At 44.8% G+C, this 19,862-nt stretch overlaps 1 protein-coding gene across 1 annotated transcript in view; it reads left to right on the top strand.

Moving 5' to 3' along the window:
- The window catches only part of FER1L6 (fer-1 like family member 6), a 152,581-nt gene that overhangs the window by 101,061 nt on the left and 31,658 nt on the right, over positions 1 to 19,862 (top strand). The window contains exons 20-28 of the mRNA XM_060243113.1: positions 276 to 400; positions 3,184 to 3,318; positions 4,333 to 4,482; positions 8,307 to 8,417; positions 10,277 to 10,438; positions 12,075 to 12,258; positions 14,174 to 14,376; positions 16,456 to 16,578; positions 17,665 to 17,704. Coding sequence (XP_060099096.1) covers positions 276 to 400; positions 3,184 to 3,318; positions 4,333 to 4,482; positions 8,307 to 8,417; positions 10,277 to 10,438; positions 12,075 to 12,258; positions 14,174 to 14,376; positions 16,456 to 16,578; positions 17,665 to 17,704 — 1,233 coding nt within the window. The remainder of the gene's footprint in view (positions 1 to 275; positions 401 to 3,183; positions 3,319 to 4,332; positions 4,483 to 8,306; positions 8,418 to 10,276; positions 10,439 to 12,074; positions 12,259 to 14,173; positions 14,377 to 16,455; positions 16,579 to 17,664; positions 17,705 to 19,862) is intronic.

The raw sequence follows: 19,862 nt of genomic DNA, 5'->3' as shown, positions 1-19,862 counted from the left end.
GCAGAACCACAGAACTAAAAGTGAACTTGACAGCCATCTCTCTGATTCCTTTGTGTTGTGGCAGGATGGACCACTCGGGTTACCTCCCACACTGATAATACACTTCTCACAGGGCTATTTTTGTAGCAGGAACTCCTTTGCATATTAGACCACACACCCCTGATGTAGCCAATCCTCCTGGAGTTTACAGCAGGCCCTGTGCAAAGAGCCCTGTAAGCTCTTGGAATTCCTGATACAAAAAAAAGCCCTGACTTCTCACCTCTGCTTTTCCGCAGACAAGAATATGTTCCAGCTGAGAGCGCACATGTATCAGGCCAGGGGGCTTATAGCAGCGGATAACAGTGGACTTTCGGATCCCTTTGCCAAAGTCACTTTTGTTTCCCACTGCCAGACCACAAAGGTAAGGATGGAAATCAAATAATGGGGTTTGGGGGGAGGACGGGGGTTGCTTGCTTGTTTGTCAGAGAAATGATCTCCCCACATATGTCAAGCATGTATAGGTAAGCACATCTGTAATGCCACATATCTACATATGAATTAGGCACAACAAAACCCAGGGATTGCATCCACATGAACACACAAAGCTGCATCAGACATTGGTCTGTCAAGATCAGTATTGACTGGTGGGCAGTGGCCCTCCAAGGTCTCAGGTTGAGGTATTTCACACCATCTATTTATTGGAATATCGGGTTAGTCTAGCTGAGTTTTGCCTAGTTATAGAAGTGTGATACTGCGTGCAGTAAATATATCTTCCAAGAAGTATATTGCAAAAAAGGTGAATTTACATTTTATTCAAGTAGATCCGCCACATTCAGGTTGCAGTCAAAGGAGAGAAAGGAGCCTCATCTAAAGAGTACTTTCCATGCCACAAATGGCCAGCTTGTCCGGCATCATGTGCGTGGGAGTATGAGGGCATTGTCTCTCCAACATGCGCCTCCATGGAAGACCATATGCTGGGAGTGAGAGGACAAAGGGAGGGAGGGAGAGAGAGAGAGAGAGAAGGGGTCAGAAGGCAGAAGAAGATTGCAGATTTATACCCCACCCTTCTCTCTGAATCGGAGTTTCAGAGCGGCTTACAATCTCCTTTATCTCCTTCCCCCACAACAGACACCCTGTGAAGTGGGTGGGGCTGAGAGGGCTCTCACAGCAGCTGCTCTTTCAAGGACAACTCCTATGAGAACTATGACTGACCCAAGGTCACTCCAGTAGTTGGATGTGGAGGAGTGGGGAATCAAAGCCGGTTCTCCCAGTTAAGAGTCTGTGCAATAACCACTACACCAAACTGGCAGCTCCCAAGTTAAGACAAAGAGAGGCATCCTATTCAAGGAGATAACACCTATACACCATCAGAGTGATGCAGTGTCGCCGTAATGTCCAGATATGCTCGCTCCAGCACTACTGTTCGGTCCTTTTAGTAGGAGATGCCAGGGATTGAACCTGGAACCTTCTGCATGCCAAGCAGATGCTCTGCCACTGAGCCATTCCCAATGATCCAGTTTATCAGTGCTTCACTCCTGCTCTCATACTTAAGAGTTGGTATAGCGTGGTGGTTAGTGTCATACTGGGACCTGGGACAACTGATTTCAAATCCCTGCTCTGCCATGGAAGCTCACTGGGTGACCTAGGGCCTGTCACGATTACTCAGCCTAACTTAACTCATGTTCATTGGAGTTTTGCATCAGACATACAGCGGCATTTTGTGCCTCCCGGATTCACGGCAGCCTTCTCCGCTCAGGATCACAGCGCACAGAGAGAGGTAGCTTCAACCTCTGCCACCAGGCTGTTTTTACATCTCTGTGGATCTGCTATTCACTACCTGGCAGGGGTAGAATTCTAGCAGGCGGTCCTTTGCATACACATCCTTGATATAGCCAATCCTCCAAGAGTTTACAAGGCTACATCAGGGGTGTGTGGCCTAATATCCAAAGGAGCTCCTGCTAGAATTCCATCCCTGCTACCTGGCAGAAAAAATCACATTGCTTAGGTGGCTACATGTAATTTTCACAGTGGATCCAGTTGCTCCACAGAGTGGATTGAGGACATAAAAATAGTGGATGTGGCAGGGCACCCTTTTCTGCAATTACATCCTGGATTATTTATAACATCAATACCTGAGAGAAATGTTTTTAAGAAATAGATGCACAATATCATTTAAAAAAATAGAACTGCTTTTATTCTTGGCAGGAGTAACCAATAATTAGCTGTTCTGAGTTTCCTAGCATAAAACAATAGAATCCAGAAAGACTCTGGCAAAGCAGAGCAGTGTAAAGGTTAGAGTCTCTTGGACTTAGACCTGAGAGATCCAGGTTCAAATTCCCACTTTGCCACAGAAGCTTGCTGGATGACCTTTGGCCAGTCACAAACCTGTTGGGAGGATACAATGGAGAAGAGGAGAATAAAAGCCACTTGGGGCCCTCATTCAAAAGGAAGGCAGGGTGAAAATGAAGTAAATAATAAAAAGAAGAAGATATTGGATTTATATCCCGCCCTCCACTCTGAATCTCAGAGTCTCAGAGCGGCTCACAATCTCCTTTACCTTCCTCCCCCACAACAGACACCCTGTGAGGTGACACCCTGTGAGGTGGATGGGGCTGGAGAGGGCTCTCACAGCAGCTGCCCTTTCAAGGACAACCTCTGCCAGAGCTATGGCTGACCCAAGGCCATGCTAGCAGGTGCAAGTGGAGGAGTGGGGAATCAAACCTGGTTCTCCCAGATAAGAGTCTGCACACTTAACCACTACACCAAACTGGCTCTCTGTGGATCTGCTATTCACTACCTGACAGGGGTAGAATTCTAGCAGGAGCATCTTTGCATATTAGGCCACACATCCTTGATATAGCCAATCCTCCAAGAGCTTAGGTTCCACTGAAATCAATGGATGGAATAATCCAAAGGTATACGGGTTCCTATAAACTTTATACCTATAAATTTTATAGAATGACGAGTCCCTTAGGAGGGTGGCAGTGAAAATCAGAAACGCGTTAACTCCTCTTTTCTCCAACACAACTCTGATCTATAACCCCTCCTTGCATCTGGGCAGCTCCTTTAAAGAAGTGGAAGGAATCCTGATTGCTGATCTTGTGTGTAGTTTGGCTCTGCGTCCATGAAAAGTGTACAAATGTCCTGCATATTCTACTGGTATTTGTGTTGCTTCATTCAGTGCCCTGCTTTTCCACCTAATAGATCATTCAACAGACTCTGTCTCCAACCTGGAACCAAATGCTGCTGTTTAATAACATTCTGCTTCATGGAGATGGAAAAGAAATTGCCGAATTCCCCCCAGTGGTTGTTGTAGAGCTATATGATGACGATGCAGTGGTAAGATTCTTCCCTTTCCTTTTAAGAAATGTTAAGTTACTGCTAACAAACAATAACAGTGCTGCTGTAATATATAGTCATTAGCCAACTTATAGCAGCCCTTCAGGGTTTTCAAAGCACGAGCTGGAGGTGGTTTGCCATTGCTTGCCCCTGCGTAGCAACCCCCTTACTTCCTTTTTAATCTCTCATCCAAATACCAACCAGGGCTGACCCTGCTTAGCTTCACAGATATAAAGATCAGGCTAGCCTGGGCCATCTTTTTCAGGGCAGAAGTGAATATGCAAAGATCAAAATTAAAAACAAACTGCTTTATTCCCAGTTTACCTCCCCGCAGATTTAAACTGCAGGGAGATAAACCGGAAATAAACCTGTTTGGTATTGAATCGGCCACTAGAGGGAGCAAAACATTTGCAGAACAAGAAACAGGTATTTAGCAGTGAACAAAATGAGAATGTGGAAAAGCTCCAGATCGGAATAGGCTTTTACCTGTTCTACTGTGGATGACTGTTACAACTGGCTCTTTTAAGGGCTCCATTCCCTGTTTCTGTGCGTTCCTGCTTGCTGGGTCTTTCCTCAAACTCTGGAGGTTCATGCTTCCTGCTTCCTCCACCCCTTGATGACTCTCTAATGCCAAGATTGCATCATCATAGCCAGGGCTTTTTTTGTAGCAGGAACTCCTTTGTATATTAGGCCATATACCCCCCTGATATAGCCAATCCTCCTGGAGCTTACAGTAGGCCCTGTACTAAAAGAGCCCTGTAAGCTCTTGGAGGATTGGCTACATTAGGGGTGTGTGGCCTAATATGCAAAGGAGTTCCTGCTACAAAAAAAGCCCTGATTCATAGCCCTTGTTGAAGGTCAACTGTAATCCTATGTCCCTATGTCATTGTAACCCTATGTCCCCGTATAGACTTTCTGTGTATTAGAAGTTCTGGTGACCAGGATGGTTTGGGGATGATGTCCAGCAAGACCATTAAGGTAAATGATGTGCTGTTTTGTTTTTTGAACTTCTAGGGCAAATCAGAATACATCGGCTCTACCGTGGCCTCCCCTGTTGTGACACTGGCTGATGGGAAATATGAACCACCAAAACTTTCTTATCACCCAGTCTACTGTGGGAATCTTTCTGGAGGGGATCTCCTGGCTGTCTTTGAGCTGCTGCAGGTGAGCCGAGCATTGCTTCTTTGTCCATTCAGTTAAGAAAAAAAACGAGCAGCAATGAGATATTTTAGTGGGATAAGGAAAGGCAAGCTGCCCCTTTGGCTCCTCATAGTATTTTGCTGCCATCCTTGATATATGCCATTCAATAGAGTTATTAGTAAGCAGGGGTGGAATTCTAGCAGGAGCTCCTTTGCATATTAGGCCACACACCCCTGATGCAGCCAGTCCTCCAAGAGCTTACAAAGAAGAGCCGTATAAGCTCTTGGAGGATTGGCTTCATCAGGGATGTGTGGCCTAATATGCAAAGGAACTTCTGCTAGAATTCTACCCCTGGTGGATAAAGTGGCAAGCAGCCTTGCTTACTCTCGAGGAAGCCCACTAATGTAAATCCCACCGGGTATGCTCACATTTTTAAATAAATCTAAAACATTATTTGGGATGTCAGGTTTTATGTACATATCCTCAAATTGTGATGGCACAATTCCATTGCAAGTAATAAAGACGCATGATTATATGTTATTTAAAAAATCCAGTTATTTCTAATTAACTAGCATCTAATTTATGTCTTGGCAGCAGCCTAAGAAGCAGTTTTGCTCTCCTTAGCTTCCTAACTACATTGAGATTTTTCTCAATAGTTGTCCTGCGCATAATATGATCTACTGCCACTTAAATATTGTATTATCCGTACTCTCCGTATTGCCTCAGCGCTGTGATATTTTTAGACAATTCTGTTCTGTGCTCCAGAAAGGTATGAAAAATAGTCTCACTTTCTCTGAATGCTTTGAAAAGCTCCCATTAGGCTTATATAACTCAATAAAGAACCAGATGGTACCCGTTTGATAAAAACAAAAATACAAACTCTACAGGACTCTCAAGGATGCCGTTCAATTCCTTAACCTTTCCCATAAGCCAGGGGTGGCCAACAGTAGCTCTCTAGATGTTTTTTGCCTACAACTCCCATCAGCTCCAGCCAGCATGGCCAATGGCTGGGGCTGATGGGAGTTGTAGGCAAAAAACATCTGGAGAGCTACCTCTGGTCACCCGTGCCGTAAGCAATAAAACAGCAAAGCACTTTAGATGCCCTTTCATGTGTGAGTGGTGATTATATAGTTACTCTGACCGGCAGTCTTTATTGTAATCTGAAGGCATTTTATCATTATTCTGTAGCCACCTTCTTATTTTATCTTCAACCTTATAATGAATTTGTACATCTGTTGCCTCAGAACTCAAACCTCTATTAGCCACAGCATATTGATGGAACTCTCTGTCTGGGGCAGTGATTCTCTGTATTCTTGGTCCTTGCGGGGTGGGGGAACAGTGGGAGGGCTTCTAGTGTCCTGGCCCCACTGATGGACCTCCAGATGGCACTTGGTTTTTTTGGCCACTGTGTGACACAGAGTGTTGGACTGAATGGGCCATTGGCCTGATCCAAGATGGCTTCTCTTATGTTCTTATGTACCCAGAAAAGCAGAACCTGTGTTAGCCATAGGAGGTTACTCTGGCCTATAGGCCTTCTCAAAGGTCATTTGATGTCTATAGCCCACTTGCCACCTGCTCTGCCTAGGCTTGCCAGGTCCCTCAGACCTTCTGGCAGAGGTGGGGGGTGAACTTACCAGGAGCAGGGAGGGATGCTGAAAATAAACATGATGTGGCTATGTGACCCGGAAGTGACATAGGCATGTCAGGGATGTCGGGGGACACTGGTTTTTGGGCAAAACTCTATGGTAGGATTAGCTACATTTCACTACCTGGTTAACTCAACTGTTGCAGTTGTTGTTAGGGAAGACAGAGGAACATCCAAAAGAAGCTTGCTGCTGAGCCCTGAAAACACTTGTGACCGTTCTTTGTCATGTTGCATTTCAACTAATAGGACACTGGCATATACTTCAGCCTCTGGCTGGCTACTCCACTGCTGCTGCTGTCTTTTTCCTGGACCCCGTCTCATGCTAGGGAACAACAGTTGCATCGGACAGGCCTCTTCTATCCTAGACATTCAGAAGAGGGGCCATGGCTCAGTTGCAGAGCATCGACTTGGTTTGCAAAAGATCCCAGGGATAATCCCCAGCACCTCCAGTTAAAGGGTCTGAAAGTAGGGTATGTGAAAGACCTCTCTGCCTGAGACCTGGGGAAAGCTGCTGCCGGTCTGAGCAGGCAATACTGACCTGGACGAACTAATGATCTGATAAGTAACAGGCAGCTTTGTGTGTTCAGCTGCAGTATCTGTTATCAGCAGGGCTTTTTTGCAGCAGGAACTCCTTTGCATATTAGGCCACACACCCCTGATGTAGCCAACCCTCCAAGAGCTTACAGGGCTCTTAGTGCAGGGCCTATTGTAAGCTCCAGGAGGATTGGCTACATCGGGGGGTGTAACCTAATATTCATAGGAGTTCCTACTAGTGTCTGCATCATCTCTCAGTGTTTGATTCAAAGAGATATATTGTTTATCCCACTCTTTCTTCAAGGAGCTCAGGACAGCATATGTGGTTCTATCCCCTCCGTTTTAGCCTCATAAGCCTGGATAAATGGTTCCAGGTCATCTGCTAAGCTTCAAATGGAAAACTGGAGATTTGAACCTGGCCTTTCCCAGTCCTAGGCCAACACTCTAACCCCTAACCACTCTCTGTAGGTATGCTACAGCCACCAGATAGCTCAAAGCACTGCTTCTTTTTGACATGGCCCTGCCTTGGCTGTGTTTGGATATGCTGTGGACTCAGAATGGAGTGCAAATCTCATCTCCCCTGCATTGGCCCCTGTTTCTTCCCGTCTTGTTCAGACCGTTCCTCCCCCTTGCCCATCCACCCAACTATCCATTTTCCACTCCCTTTTCAATCCAACCAATCAGACAGTTTTGCTTCTCTCCTCAGCCAATCCTGGACTTTACAAACAACCAAAAAACCATGTCCTCTAGTATTACTAGGCATCTGTAGCAATAGGGTTGTGTGTGTGTGTGTGTGTTGGTGGTGGTATCTATTTTTACATCCTACATATTTTTCAACTTTTTATATTGTGTGCAATTTTGCAGAAAGATATACACTATCCCTGATCCCCAAAGTCTGCAAAGTACTTCTCCTAGAAATTCTCAGTCACCCTGTTAGTCATCAACTGAAGAGCCCGTTTGATGTATGGGTTAAGAGCAGCGGACTCTAATTTGGGAGAAGTGAGTTGATTCCCCACTCCTCCACATGCACCCACTGGGTGACTTGAGTCATTCTCAGTTCCTGAAAGCTGCTCTCTCAAGAGCAGTTCTCTCAGAGCTCTTTCAGCTGCACCTACCTCACAGGGTGGCTGTTGTGGGGAGGGGTACGGGAAGGAGATTGTAAGCCACTCTGAAATTCTGAGTGAAGGGCAGGATATAAATCCCATCTCCTCTTCCTCCTCCTTCTCCTTACGACTATCCTCATGGGTATTGGCAGGGGTGGAATTTTAGCAGGAGCTCCTTTGCATATTAGGCCACACACCCTTGATGTAGCCAATCCCCCAAGAGTTTACGAAGCCCTTTTTTGTAAGCTCTTGGAGGATTGGCAGCATCAGGGGTGTGTGGCCTAATATGCAAAGTAGCTCCTGATAGAATTCCACCCCTGGGTATTGGCTATCTCTTGCTGATTTTTTTCTGCACCAGCTCCTCTACACAGGCCAGTCACTTTTAGATCTAGCTTCAGCACCACTGTTCTGGCAGAAATGATTTAGATCTTAGCTAGTTTAGTGCATCTTTGTATAGCACAATGCAGGAGTGATAGACTTGCTGGAATTGCTGAAGACTTTCTAAGCACCCCTCCTTCTTTTGTTAAACTTAAATGATCAGGAATTGAAATGGTTTCATTTTATAGATTCCTGACTCAGGACCTGAAACTCTCCCCCCTGTGGATCCTGCAGATGTCAGCCAGATCTACCCAGTCCCAGCCAGCATCAGACCTGTACTAAGCAAATACCGAGTCGAGGTGAGTAAGCAAAGATAATGTGCCAATGTCTGTGCCCCATTAAGCTTTTCTGTCCAGATGTGAAGCACAAAGGTACTTTGGCGAACAATATATCTGTTTATGTATCCCGCTTATACTTCCCCCTTCCTGGTTGGCCACAGTGTGAGACAGGATGCTGGACTAGATGGACCATTGGTCTGATCCAGCAGGGATCTTCGTATGTTCCTTCAAGGCACTGCAAACTTTATGCACAAGGTTAGAACATATCCTCAGAACAATCCTGCAAGGTAGGCCAGGCTGAGACTTCCCTCTTCTCTGCCTGACTTTGAGCTTAAGTCTCTCTGGCCCAGCTCCATCCAGGGCTTTTCTTGTAGAAAAAGTCCAGCAGGAACTCATTTGCATATTAGGCCACACCCCCTGACACCGAGCCAGCTGGATCTGCGTTCCTGTGTGTTCCAGCTCAAAAAAAGCCAAGGCTCTAGCCCTATCAGGTTTCATATGCTCTATTTTTGGCAGATTTCAGGGAAGTCACAACACTTGAGAATAATTGCTTTATAAACACACAAGAACACATCCAGGTGTCCTGACACAGGTCATTTTTAAAATGCTAAACCAGATTCTCATCCAGCAGGGCTGAAATCTTGCTGGGGGCGAATCTTTGAAAACAGCTCGTTAGTCTCTGCTGCTTTCAGTTTGTAATTTTTTAATATCAATAATCCTCTACAAGTGACATTTGCCACTGCCAGTTAGGCTGAGCAAAATGTATCATCTCTGTCGGAAATATGAGACTTGTGAACTAATTGATATCCTTCATAAAAAATTACTGGAAAGCTGTAATGCAGGGATGGGAAATCAGCTAGACAGACTGCACACTGTAGCTTCTGTCTATCACCTTCATGTCATCCCTTTCCTCTTGGGGTGGCATACATTACCTTGGCCAGTCTTTTCTCCATATTATCCCTACAATGATCCAGTGAAGTCAGTTAGGCTGTGAGAGAAAGGTACTGGCCCAAGTTCGCTCAGTGGGTTCACAGAGAAGAGGCTCCAGTCTTATTTCCTCCCTCCCCCCAACCCCCCCGCTCCCATTTTCTGACCTGATAGAGCCCTGGAGGGGCTATGTGACTCAATGGGAAACTTATTGGTAGCCATCAGTACATCCAGGACTTTTTTTGTGGCAGGAACTCCTTTGCATATTAGGCCACACACCCCTGATGTAGCCAATCCTCCAAGAGCTTACAGTGGGCCCTGCAATAAGAGTCCCATGGCGCAGAGTGGTAAAGCAGCAGTACTGCAGTCGGAGCCCTCTGCTCATGACCTGAGTTCAATTCCAGCAGAAGCTGGGTTCAGATAGCTGGCTCGAGGTTGACTCAGCCTTCCATCCTTCCGAGGTCAGTAAAATGAGTACCCAGCTTGCTGGGGGGAAAGTGTAGATGACTGGGGAAGGCAATGGCAAACCACCTCGTAAAAAAGTCTACTATGAAAACGTGAAAGCAACGTCACCCCAGAGTCGGAAACGTCTGGTGCTTCCACAGGGGACTATCTTTACTTTTTTAAGCTCTTGGAGGATTGGCTACATCGGGGTGTGTGTGACCTAATATGTGAAGGAGTTCCTGCTACAAAAAGCCCTGAGTACATCTAAATTTTCCCAACGGGCAAGTCATTTTCAGTTTGAAAAAATGGCACAGAGGGAAAACTGGAGCTCTTTTTCCATGCAGTCTGTGATCCCAATCACAGGTCATCCTTTGCAGAACACGTTTGCCCGAAGTCCACAGTGAGGGACAGGTGGACTTGATAACGTGTGAATTAGCCCATAATTGCAAAAGTTTTTGCACACTTATAACTGTGAAGTATCACTACTACCATTATAATTCCCACCATAGGTTCTGTTCTGGGGTCTTCGTGAGCTGAAGAAGGTGCAGCTGCTTTCTGTGGATCGTCCGCAAGTTCTCATCGAATGCGCAGCCAAAGGAGTGAAATCCTGCGTCATTCAGAGCTACAAAAACAATCCAAATTTTCACATCCAGGCAGACTGGTTTGAAGTGGTATGTGCTCTACTACACTTTTCTCTTTTTTTCACTGAATGAATGAAAGAATGAAATTAGAGGTTAGGGTGGCCGGCATCCAGATGGTGACTGGAGGTCTTCTTGAATTACAGCTGACCTCCAGGTTACAGAGAAGTGTTCACCTGGAGAAAATGGCTGCTTTGAAAGGGGAAATCAATGACATTATATCCTGTTGAGATTTCTCCCCTCACCAAATCCTGCCCCCCTCCCCCAAAATCGCCAGGCTCCACCCCCCAAAATCTCCAGAGCTGGCAGACCTAGTAGAGGTTGTTGTTTTGCAGAGAATAAAAGTTATGGGCTTGACTAACCTCCTGGATGGGCTGTCTTGTAGAAGAATAATTATATATATATATACACACACATATATATACAGGGGTTGTTTTGTAGAAAAATAGGTGGTGGAGCTAATTAGCACAACTCATTAGCATATGCCACTCCCCCCCCCAGCCAAAAGCAACCCAATGCAAGAAAGGAGAGTCCCAGGTGAGCGAGGCCTGTTTGGGCTGGCTAGAGATCCAGCCCGCCCAAGGAGGCCTCACTCACCTGGGGCTCTCCTGGGCTGCCCCGCCCCCCGTCAAAAGGCCAGCAAGCCACCTGCTGCCCAGAATCACATAAGAAGCGGAGAAAGAGTGATGTGGGCTTCTCCAGGGGTTAATGAGGGCTGCTGGGGGCGTGACAAAGCCCCTGGTGGCTGACTGGCTGCCTGCTCTCCTAATCCAGGGATTGTTATGCAGCTGCACCAACTATTCAATGGACAAGGTAGGTGGGGAGGGTGAACCCTCAGAAAGGTTCAGGAGCTGTGCTCCTGTGAGCTTTTGCTGAATCTGAGATGTATGTATGTATGTGTGTGTGTGTGTGTGTATATATATATATATATATATATATCAGATCATGGAAGCTAAGCAGGGTTGAATCTGGTTAGTACTTGAATGGGAGACTTCCTTGGAATACCAAGTCAGGAGGACACGGGCAGGCTTTATTCAGCCACCTCTCTAAATATCCTCCAGGCCCCCAGTAGGGATCAGTCACTGGAGGTCGCCATGACTTCTAGCTGCAGGCACACACACATGCCGAGTCTCAGCCGCAGAAACTCAGAAGGAAGTTCAGTGGGATTGATGATAGTTTCCCAAAGGGGTTTTGTGCATCGCCTGATTTTCACCAAATTTTGCATAGAGAAAACATTGTGGATTTGGAGGATCCTCCTGAGGCAAAACATCTCTAAGAATCTCAAGGGTAGTTAAAAAATATCCCCAGTTTTTAAAATTTATTTAGACATTTATACCCTGTTTTTTTTCCTCCAAAGAGGATTCCTCAATTTTACCTCACAACAACAACCCTGGGAGACAGGTTAGGTGATTGGCCCAAAGTCACCCTGAAAACTACCATGGCAGAGCGGGGATTTGAGTCTCCCACATTCTGGTCTGATCCTCTACTGGCTAATACAAAATGTGAGAAATTTCCCAAGTGAGATGATTTTGTGTGCATTTGTAGCTGGGTTGAATCTGTACATCTCAGATTAGTGCCAGGTTCTAAACAGGCCCCTTTAATAAAGGCTGGCCACTGTCACATGAGAAGACAAAGCTTATTGCAGTCTTTGTGTTGTCTCCGCTGTTAGGAACTGCCTGAAAACGAATTGTTGCACCCACCGCTCAGCATCTGTGTTGTGGACTGGAGGGCCTTTGGCCGTAGCACTCTGGTGGGAACGCATACCATCAACTGCCTGAAACAGTTTCTGTATAAGCCTAAGGAGCTGCTTGCTCCACCTGCAAAGGATGTTAACCTTGTAGATGCTGGCTCAGGTAAGAAGCCCTGACTTCCCAAGGAACTTGCATCCAAGAGTCTTAGTTTTGTACAAGGATTCAGCTCATACAGGAAATGACTGGATGGGTTTTTAGGGACGGCTGTATTGCAGGTTAAGCAGCCCCATGGCGCAGAGTGGTAAAGCTGCAGTACTGCGGTCTGAACTCTCTGCTCACGACCTGAGTTCGATTCCAGTGGAAACTGGATTCAGGTAACCGGCTCAAGGTTGACTCAGCCTTCCATCCTTCCGAGGTCGGTAAAGTAAGTACCCAGCTTGCTGGGGGGGGGAGTGTAGATGACTGGGGAAGGCAATGGCAAAACACCCTGTAAAAAGTCTGCCGTGAAAACGTCGTGATGCGACGTCACCCCAGAGTCGGAAACAACTGGTGTTTGCACAGGGGACCTTTCCTTTTCCTTTCCATATTGCAGGTGGGTCACACGTCTAATGGAGACCCTGGCAATTTATTTACTTATTGACTTCATTCTCCCCAACAAGGACCCAAAGTGGCTTACACAGTTCTCTTCTCAATAAGAGTGTGCGACTGGTCCAAGGTCACTCAGCATGCTTCTGTTAGAATAGGGATTTGAGGTTCTCCCAGACCCTAGTCCAGCACTCTAAACCACTATAGTACACTGGCTCACATTAGCCTGAATGGCAGGACTTCCTCTAGCACTGAATACAACTGAAGTGGTTGTTTATGGAGGTATCTCCTATAGTTCTATTGTAGACGCTGCTGTTGCCTCTTCTTTGATGGCACTCTTGGATCCCTCAGTACACTACAACACTTGGCTTGCGTACAGGAAGTCTCAAGTTGGATCATTGCTTTCTCCACTTGAACATGATGGAGGACTGAAAAATTTCTCTCTTCTTGAGACTCTGGCAATATAGTGTTTGTTGTTTGATCTGATCTGATTTGATTTATTAGATTTATATCCCACTCTCCCTGCCGAAGCAGGATAGTGGTGGTCTAAGCTGACCAGTGGCTGACTTTCAGTCAAATGGTGCTCTTTGTATAAAGTGCCATGACTAAGTGGTCAAGCACATAATCTTGCATGTGTGTTCAATCCTAGTATCTCCAGATGGAAGGTGACAAAGCTGGGAAAGACCTTGGAGAGAGTTGGTACTGGATTAGAGTAACCAGCACTGTTTTGACTTCCATACAGACAGTTCGCGTATATCTGTTTCTTAGGGCTGCCACTCTCCATATAGGGGCTGGAGTTACAATTAGGGTTGCCAATCCTCAGGTCCAAGTGGGGGATTCCCCAGTTTCAGGGGCTTCTTTCTGCAGCAGACCAGCTAGTTGGTGGGGGAAGTCCAGCCTCATGATGACATCATGGAGGAAGTGGCATCATCATGTCAGGAAAACTCTATGGATTGAGGGTGAATTTACCATAGAGTTTGGCTCAAAAACCAGAGCACTGCCCTCAGCGTTGTGTCAGTGCATTGTGTGATGTCATGTGACATCCCTGCCCACCCCCAGAATGCCCTCCAAATCCCCTCACCGGAGTGATGAGAGAGCCTGGCAACCCTATTCTGACAAGATGTAGAACAGCTATCTGGAAGAGTAAATTGCTTTTGCATCCTATTCCTTCCTTACTTTTAATCACTTCCAAAATAGTTTCAGAATAAGGCAGTACTTTATGAGCATATCTCTGACATAATGTATATCGACTCTGTACTATGTTAATACTCACATCCTTCCAACATTAAATCTTGGGTAATGTAGTTTGAGGAGAGTACCGCTCTGTTCTGTTGGAAATCCTCCCTCTGAACTACAATTCCCACAGTTCCATGGGCTGTTTCAACCAGTCCTGTATATATGCCCTAAAACTGTCAATGTTGACTCCAGACAAGCATACCAAACATGTTATCTGTCTGACTTAATGCTTTTTGTTCCTGGTTTCATGCTCTAGTGCAAGCCCCTCCGCCAGCTCAGGCTGCAGAGATTCCAACAGACCACATCTACATTGATGTGGAACATAGTGCCCCGGTGCTAGCTGTACCTGAGTCCGAGCCAGTAGCTCCACCTGCTCCATCAATGCCATCTGCGCCAGCACCTTCTCCAAAATCTGTGTCTCCTTCTATCCCTGAACCTACTAAGGATGGGAAGCAAAAAGTACGTATCTGTGTGATCTTTGCGTTCTCCATTGCTCAGTGCTTCCAGTGCAGTTATCCATATTATACCTTAAAGGCAGTGCCCAGCATAGATCTCCTTTTCAAAAAGAAAGAGATATGTGTGGTGATGCAATAGATGAAGCCCACATGTATTGACAGTCCAGGGATACCTTGCAACTAAGTCACCAAATTTTACAATTTTATAAGAAAGAAAGAAAGAGAGAAAGAGAGAAAGAAAGAAAGAAAGAAAGAAAGAAAGAAAGAAAGAAAGAAAGAAAGAAAGAAAGAAAGAAAGAAAGAAAGAAAGAAAGAAAGAAAGAAAGAAAGAACCAGGGCTCATTTTGTAGAAGGAGCTCCTTTATGTATTAGGCCACACACCCTTGATGTAGCCAATCTTCCAAGAGTTTACAGGGCTCATTACAGGACCTACTGTTAGCTCTTGGAGGATTGGCTACATCGGGGTGTGTGACCTAATATGCAAAGATGTTCCTGCTAGAAAATGAATCCTGGAAAGAACAGATATTTAAAGAATGCATTTCCAAAATTCATCAAATTTCAACTGAATACGAATAATTATACTACACTACTTACACTATCTTATGAAAGTTCTCATTTCTTTGAAGCACTGTTAAATTTAGTCCTTAAACCTCTCTGATTTTAGCACAAACCACTCACTGATTTCTGACATCTCTTTCGATTTCCAATACTGTGCAAAAGTTAGATGCGCAGCTCAAAACTATTGATTGCATTTTCTTTAGAATTCCAGGGACATAATTTAATGACATGCATTCATGAGCAGTTTCTAACACAGTTTCCAAATCAGCACTCACTGAAACTGGTACTTGACATATATTGTTTTCTGAAGTGACCAAAGCTCACTCTAAATATGAGAGGAGTGAATCACATTGTTGGTGGCAACCTTGACAAGGCGTGGATGGTGGATGGGAGCTTAGAAAGAATCTTTGTCTGGAGCCCATTGTGACTTTTGAAAGCCTTTCTTTATAGTAGAAATCCCCGTGGAAGGTCCCAGATTGAATCCCTCCCATCCCTTGTAAAAAGGAATGAATGTGAAGGTGGTGGGAAGGAGAAGACATTTGCCTGAAACATTTGAGAGATACTGCCGTTCGTGGTTTGTAGGATACAATCCATTAAGTCCAACCATCAAAATCCTGCATTAATGTCTTGAATTTCAAAGGGCTTGACCAATATGCACAAAAGGATCATGCACATCTCCGTCTGTGCGTGGCATTTTGATGCGGATATGTATTCGCACCCATATTAAGATGCAGGAGAATGTTGCCACCACCGCATTAGCAGCCTTCTGAAGTTATTTATTTATTTAGGCAATTTATATTCCGCCCTTTCCCAAAAACGGGCTCAGGGCGGATAACAACATTATAAATAACAATTTAAAACGTACATTTCAAATCAAACCAGTATAAAACGATACAATAGATTGTAAACAATTATAAATAATTATAGATTATTTAGATGGCAACTCAGCTGGGCACATATTAAACATACTGAAGGTCTAGAACAGTAATTTTTTTAAAAAAAGATAATATCACAGCAGAGGTGTTGAGGGGCCAGCCGATGGGATAGGACGCCTCAACCAAAGGCCTGGTGGAATAGCTCCATTTTGCCAGCCCTATGAAAAGGTAGTAATTCAGTGAGGGCCTGGATCTCTTTTAGAAATAGTACAGATCGGGGTGGAATTCTAGCAGGAGCTCCTTTGCATATTAGACCACACACCCCTGATGTAGCCAATCTTCCAAGGGTTTACAAAAAAGAGCCTTGTAAGCTCTTGGAGGATTGGCTACATCAGGGGTGTGTGGCCTAATATGCAAAGAAGCTCCTGCTAGAATTTCACCCCTGGTACAGATCCACTTTTCCACTCTGCAAAGGATTCTTACATGCACATAGGTGGATCCTGGTTTCCACATGTGGCCGACAGTGCAGCAGATTTATTCTTACTTTGTGCGTACAGTAAGATTCCATAAGATATGTGTGAGTGCATAGGAGACTGAATGACGTGGGACAGAAGTGCAAGAATCTTCACCCATAGTCTTTTTCTTCCCAGGACTTGAGAAAATCATCACGACGTTCCACCAAAAGAAAAAAGAGAACAATTGCAGATGAATCCGCTGAAAATGTTATCGACTGGTGGTCAAAGTATTATGCTTCTGTGCAAAAAGTCCAAAAGGTAAGAAACCTGAAATTTTACTCCATATAGATAGCAGCTTCTTTGGATATGAAATGTCATATTTTGCTTTTTCTAGGACAAGTTGTAGAACAAAAATTTCTGCAGAACTTTTCACACATCATTTGTTTACAAATGGGAATTCTGGGGCTGAATACAAACAGCAACAAATGCTGTTCCCTTTAAGAAAGGGATATTTTCTGTGCCTGCCTGCCTGCCACATGGGCCCCGAGTTGTCAGGAGAAAGATTGCTTTATAACTTAATGAAAAAAGTAAACTTGTGGCATGGCACACCAACCCAAAAGATGGTCCTAAGGATCAAAAGATGGTCCTAGGGATCGGGGGGGGGGGGGCTTGGCAACAGTTTGGCAAGCTGCAGCCCCAACTGGGGAAATCGATGAATATTGTAGACTCTTCGCTTCTCTTGCACAAACAGACAAACAAAGTTTTCTAATCAACTGGCCACCTTGCTGAGCCCGAACATCACAAAACCTGCTTGGTGGTGGCACCATCCGAGTGACAAGCAGCATCACTTGCTGCTTCATGTTGGGCTTGGTGCTCCTTCAAGCTCAAACAGAGCAAAGCCTGGTTTGGGGGGCTTGGAGGAGATTGGCCTGCTGCTACTTTGTGCTTGGGCTCAGCCTGCCTATTTTTTCCCCCCACCATCTGGCAATCCCACTTTTCACTGAAATTCCTGTCAGTCATGGAGTCGTGCAAGTGTGAGAGTTTATTTATTTAAAACCTTGCTATGCCACCTGCTATCCCCTGTAGAGGTGGTTGATAAGCATTTTAAAAATACAGGGTAAAAAAAATAAAAGGTGCCAAGGCTCAAATGAACATTTGTTTCGAAACCTATCTTGTATACAGATAGCATCAGAATTAGCAGAGTCCAAAGCAGAAGAATCAATAGCAGAAGGCTGTAAAAATGTTAAATACCAATAACAACTTTTTTAAAAGAAAAAAACATGATTACGCATTATTGATTCTATTAAAGCAAACCTTATTAAAGCTGTAAGCATAGTGAATTGCTGTGTAATGTTCTTTTTATATTTAAGGGTGTAATTTTTTTCTTTATTATCATTTTGAAAGGCAAAAGTACTCGATTTTGGTGATGGAAAGCCAGGAAATAGTGAGTACTTATTTGCATTATCTGTTTTAATGCTTAATGTTGAAATCCCATTGACTTGCGAAACTACTCATGCAAAGATAGCTTTTATCCAGCTCACTGCTGGATGTATGTGTGCTTTCCAGATAAGGATCCATCTAAGGTGGAATTTGGTGATATCAACTAGATATGTATCTCTTGTGTCGTACTTATCTATGCACCGAATTTGGTGTGATGTGAACATGGCGGCAGTTACTGACTCACTCATTGCATGATAGGTTTAGAGATGCTCTCTGTTCCATTGGCACCGGCTCATTGTTGTCTATCCCCAGCCCTGTCCTAATTACCTTAACCCTTAACAGCCAGCCCAATTTCTCTGTTTTGTTCCCCTTTGAAGGGGAAGATGGAGCAGTGAGTCTTCATGAAACCAATTGGTTGAGGTTAGCCTCAGACTTCCACTTACTGTGCTGGAAGGCACATCTTTACAATAATTTCCCAGAGTGCATCTGTTTGCCACTTACTTGTGCGGACTCTTACCTGGGAGAACCGGGCTTGATTCCCCACTCCTCCACTCGCAGCTGCTGGAATGGCCTTGGGTCAGCCATAGCTCTCGTAGGAGTTGTCCTTGAAAGCCCAACTGGTGTAAGAGCTCTCTCAGCCCCACCTACCCCACAAGGGTGTCTGTTGTGGGGGGTGGGGGAGGTAAAGGAGATTGTGAGCCACTCTCTGAGATTCAGAGTATAGGGTGGGATGTAAATCCAATATCATCACCATCTTCTACTACTTCTGAACCATTTTACTGAAATAGGAAAGAGAAGTTAAAAAGCCATTGTCAGAAAACTGAACAGGACAGGAAGGTGACATATTGGTGGTGGGGGGGGGACCAAGATCTTTTCCCTGGGAGACAGCAAATACCACTTTGCAGACCCAACCACCTGTCCTCTGACCCAGCTAGTTTCAAAGTTGCTTCTATCTACTCTACTACAATTTTATTGCTTCTATCTACTTTAGTACGTTTTTATCCACGACTCAGAAAAATGTTCACTGAAAGGCCAAATGGGGCTGGGGGACGTAGAGCTTAGACCCACCTTTTTAAAAGAAGAGCTCAGTTCTCCTCTCCTCCTCAGCTTGGCTGTAGGTAGAACATCCATAAGGACCCCACAGTTCCTCCATTTAATCAGTGAAAGTAGGTTTCTTGGATCTGGTTCAAAGTAGAAAGCTGCTTGAGTCCTAAGAGTCATGCTCAGAGACAGCACAATGTCCTGTGGAGGCCCCGCCCCTTCATGAGATGTGGTGTCATACTGCATTATTCCCTGGGGAGGGAGAGACCTTGTAGAAGTAACCAATGTTTGTATTGTAAACAGGGCTTTTTTGTAGCAGGAACTCCTTTGCATATTAGGCCACATACCCCTGATGTAGCCAATCCTCCAAGAGCGTACAAGGCTCTTAGTACAGGGCCTACTGTACGCTCCAGGAGGATTGGCTACATCAGGGGTGTGTGGCCTAATATGCAAAGGAGTTTCTGATATAAAAAAAGCCTTGATTGTAAACAGAATTAAATGAGAGGAGAAGAGAAGAGCCGGTGGAATCAGAAGATTTTACGAGATAAATTGGTATTATTTTTACAGTTGTTGTTAAACCTGATCTGTTATGAATTTTTCATGTTCTCAAAATAAACCCCTTCATTTGATGAATGTAGCATGGATATGACCTACTTTATTATTATCCAAAAAGCCTCGTGAGTGGAATTCCAATCAGTAAATTGCTGCTGCTGTAGCATTTACCGGTGATCTTATTATGCAGGCAATTTGCGCCTCCACGAGGGCAAAGCCTCAATATAACAGACCCTCTTCTCTGACACTGTTTCCGTGCCCAAGTTAACTCTGCTTCCCGCCTTAAATAGAATCCTACAGTGTACTTCCTAAAGATCAGTGTGCAGTGGTTTTATATTTCTGACTAAGCTCATGGGTAAGGATTGGTGAGAATAATACTGGCTGCTTTTAAAAATTAAATCCTAGCCCACTCTAGCCTGATCACATCAGATCTCTGTCTGTCTGTCTGTCTGTCTGTCTGTCTGTCTATCTATCTATCTATCATAATGCCCCTGTATAAATAATTTGTGCGGCCTCATTTGGAGTGCTGTGTGCAGTTCTGGTCACTGCACCTCAAAAAAGATATTATA

This window comes from Heteronotia binoei, chromosome 7 (genome assembly GCF_032191835.1).
Source record: "Heteronotia binoei isolate CCM8104 ecotype False Entrance Well chromosome 7, APGP_CSIRO_Hbin_v1, whole genome shotgun sequence".
Taxonomy (NCBI): Eukaryota; Metazoa; Chordata; class Lepidosauria; order Squamata; family Gekkonidae; genus Heteronotia; species Heteronotia binoei.
Note: the sequence above shows the minus strand (reverse complement) of the source record. Positions and strands in the feature narration are given on the sequence as shown.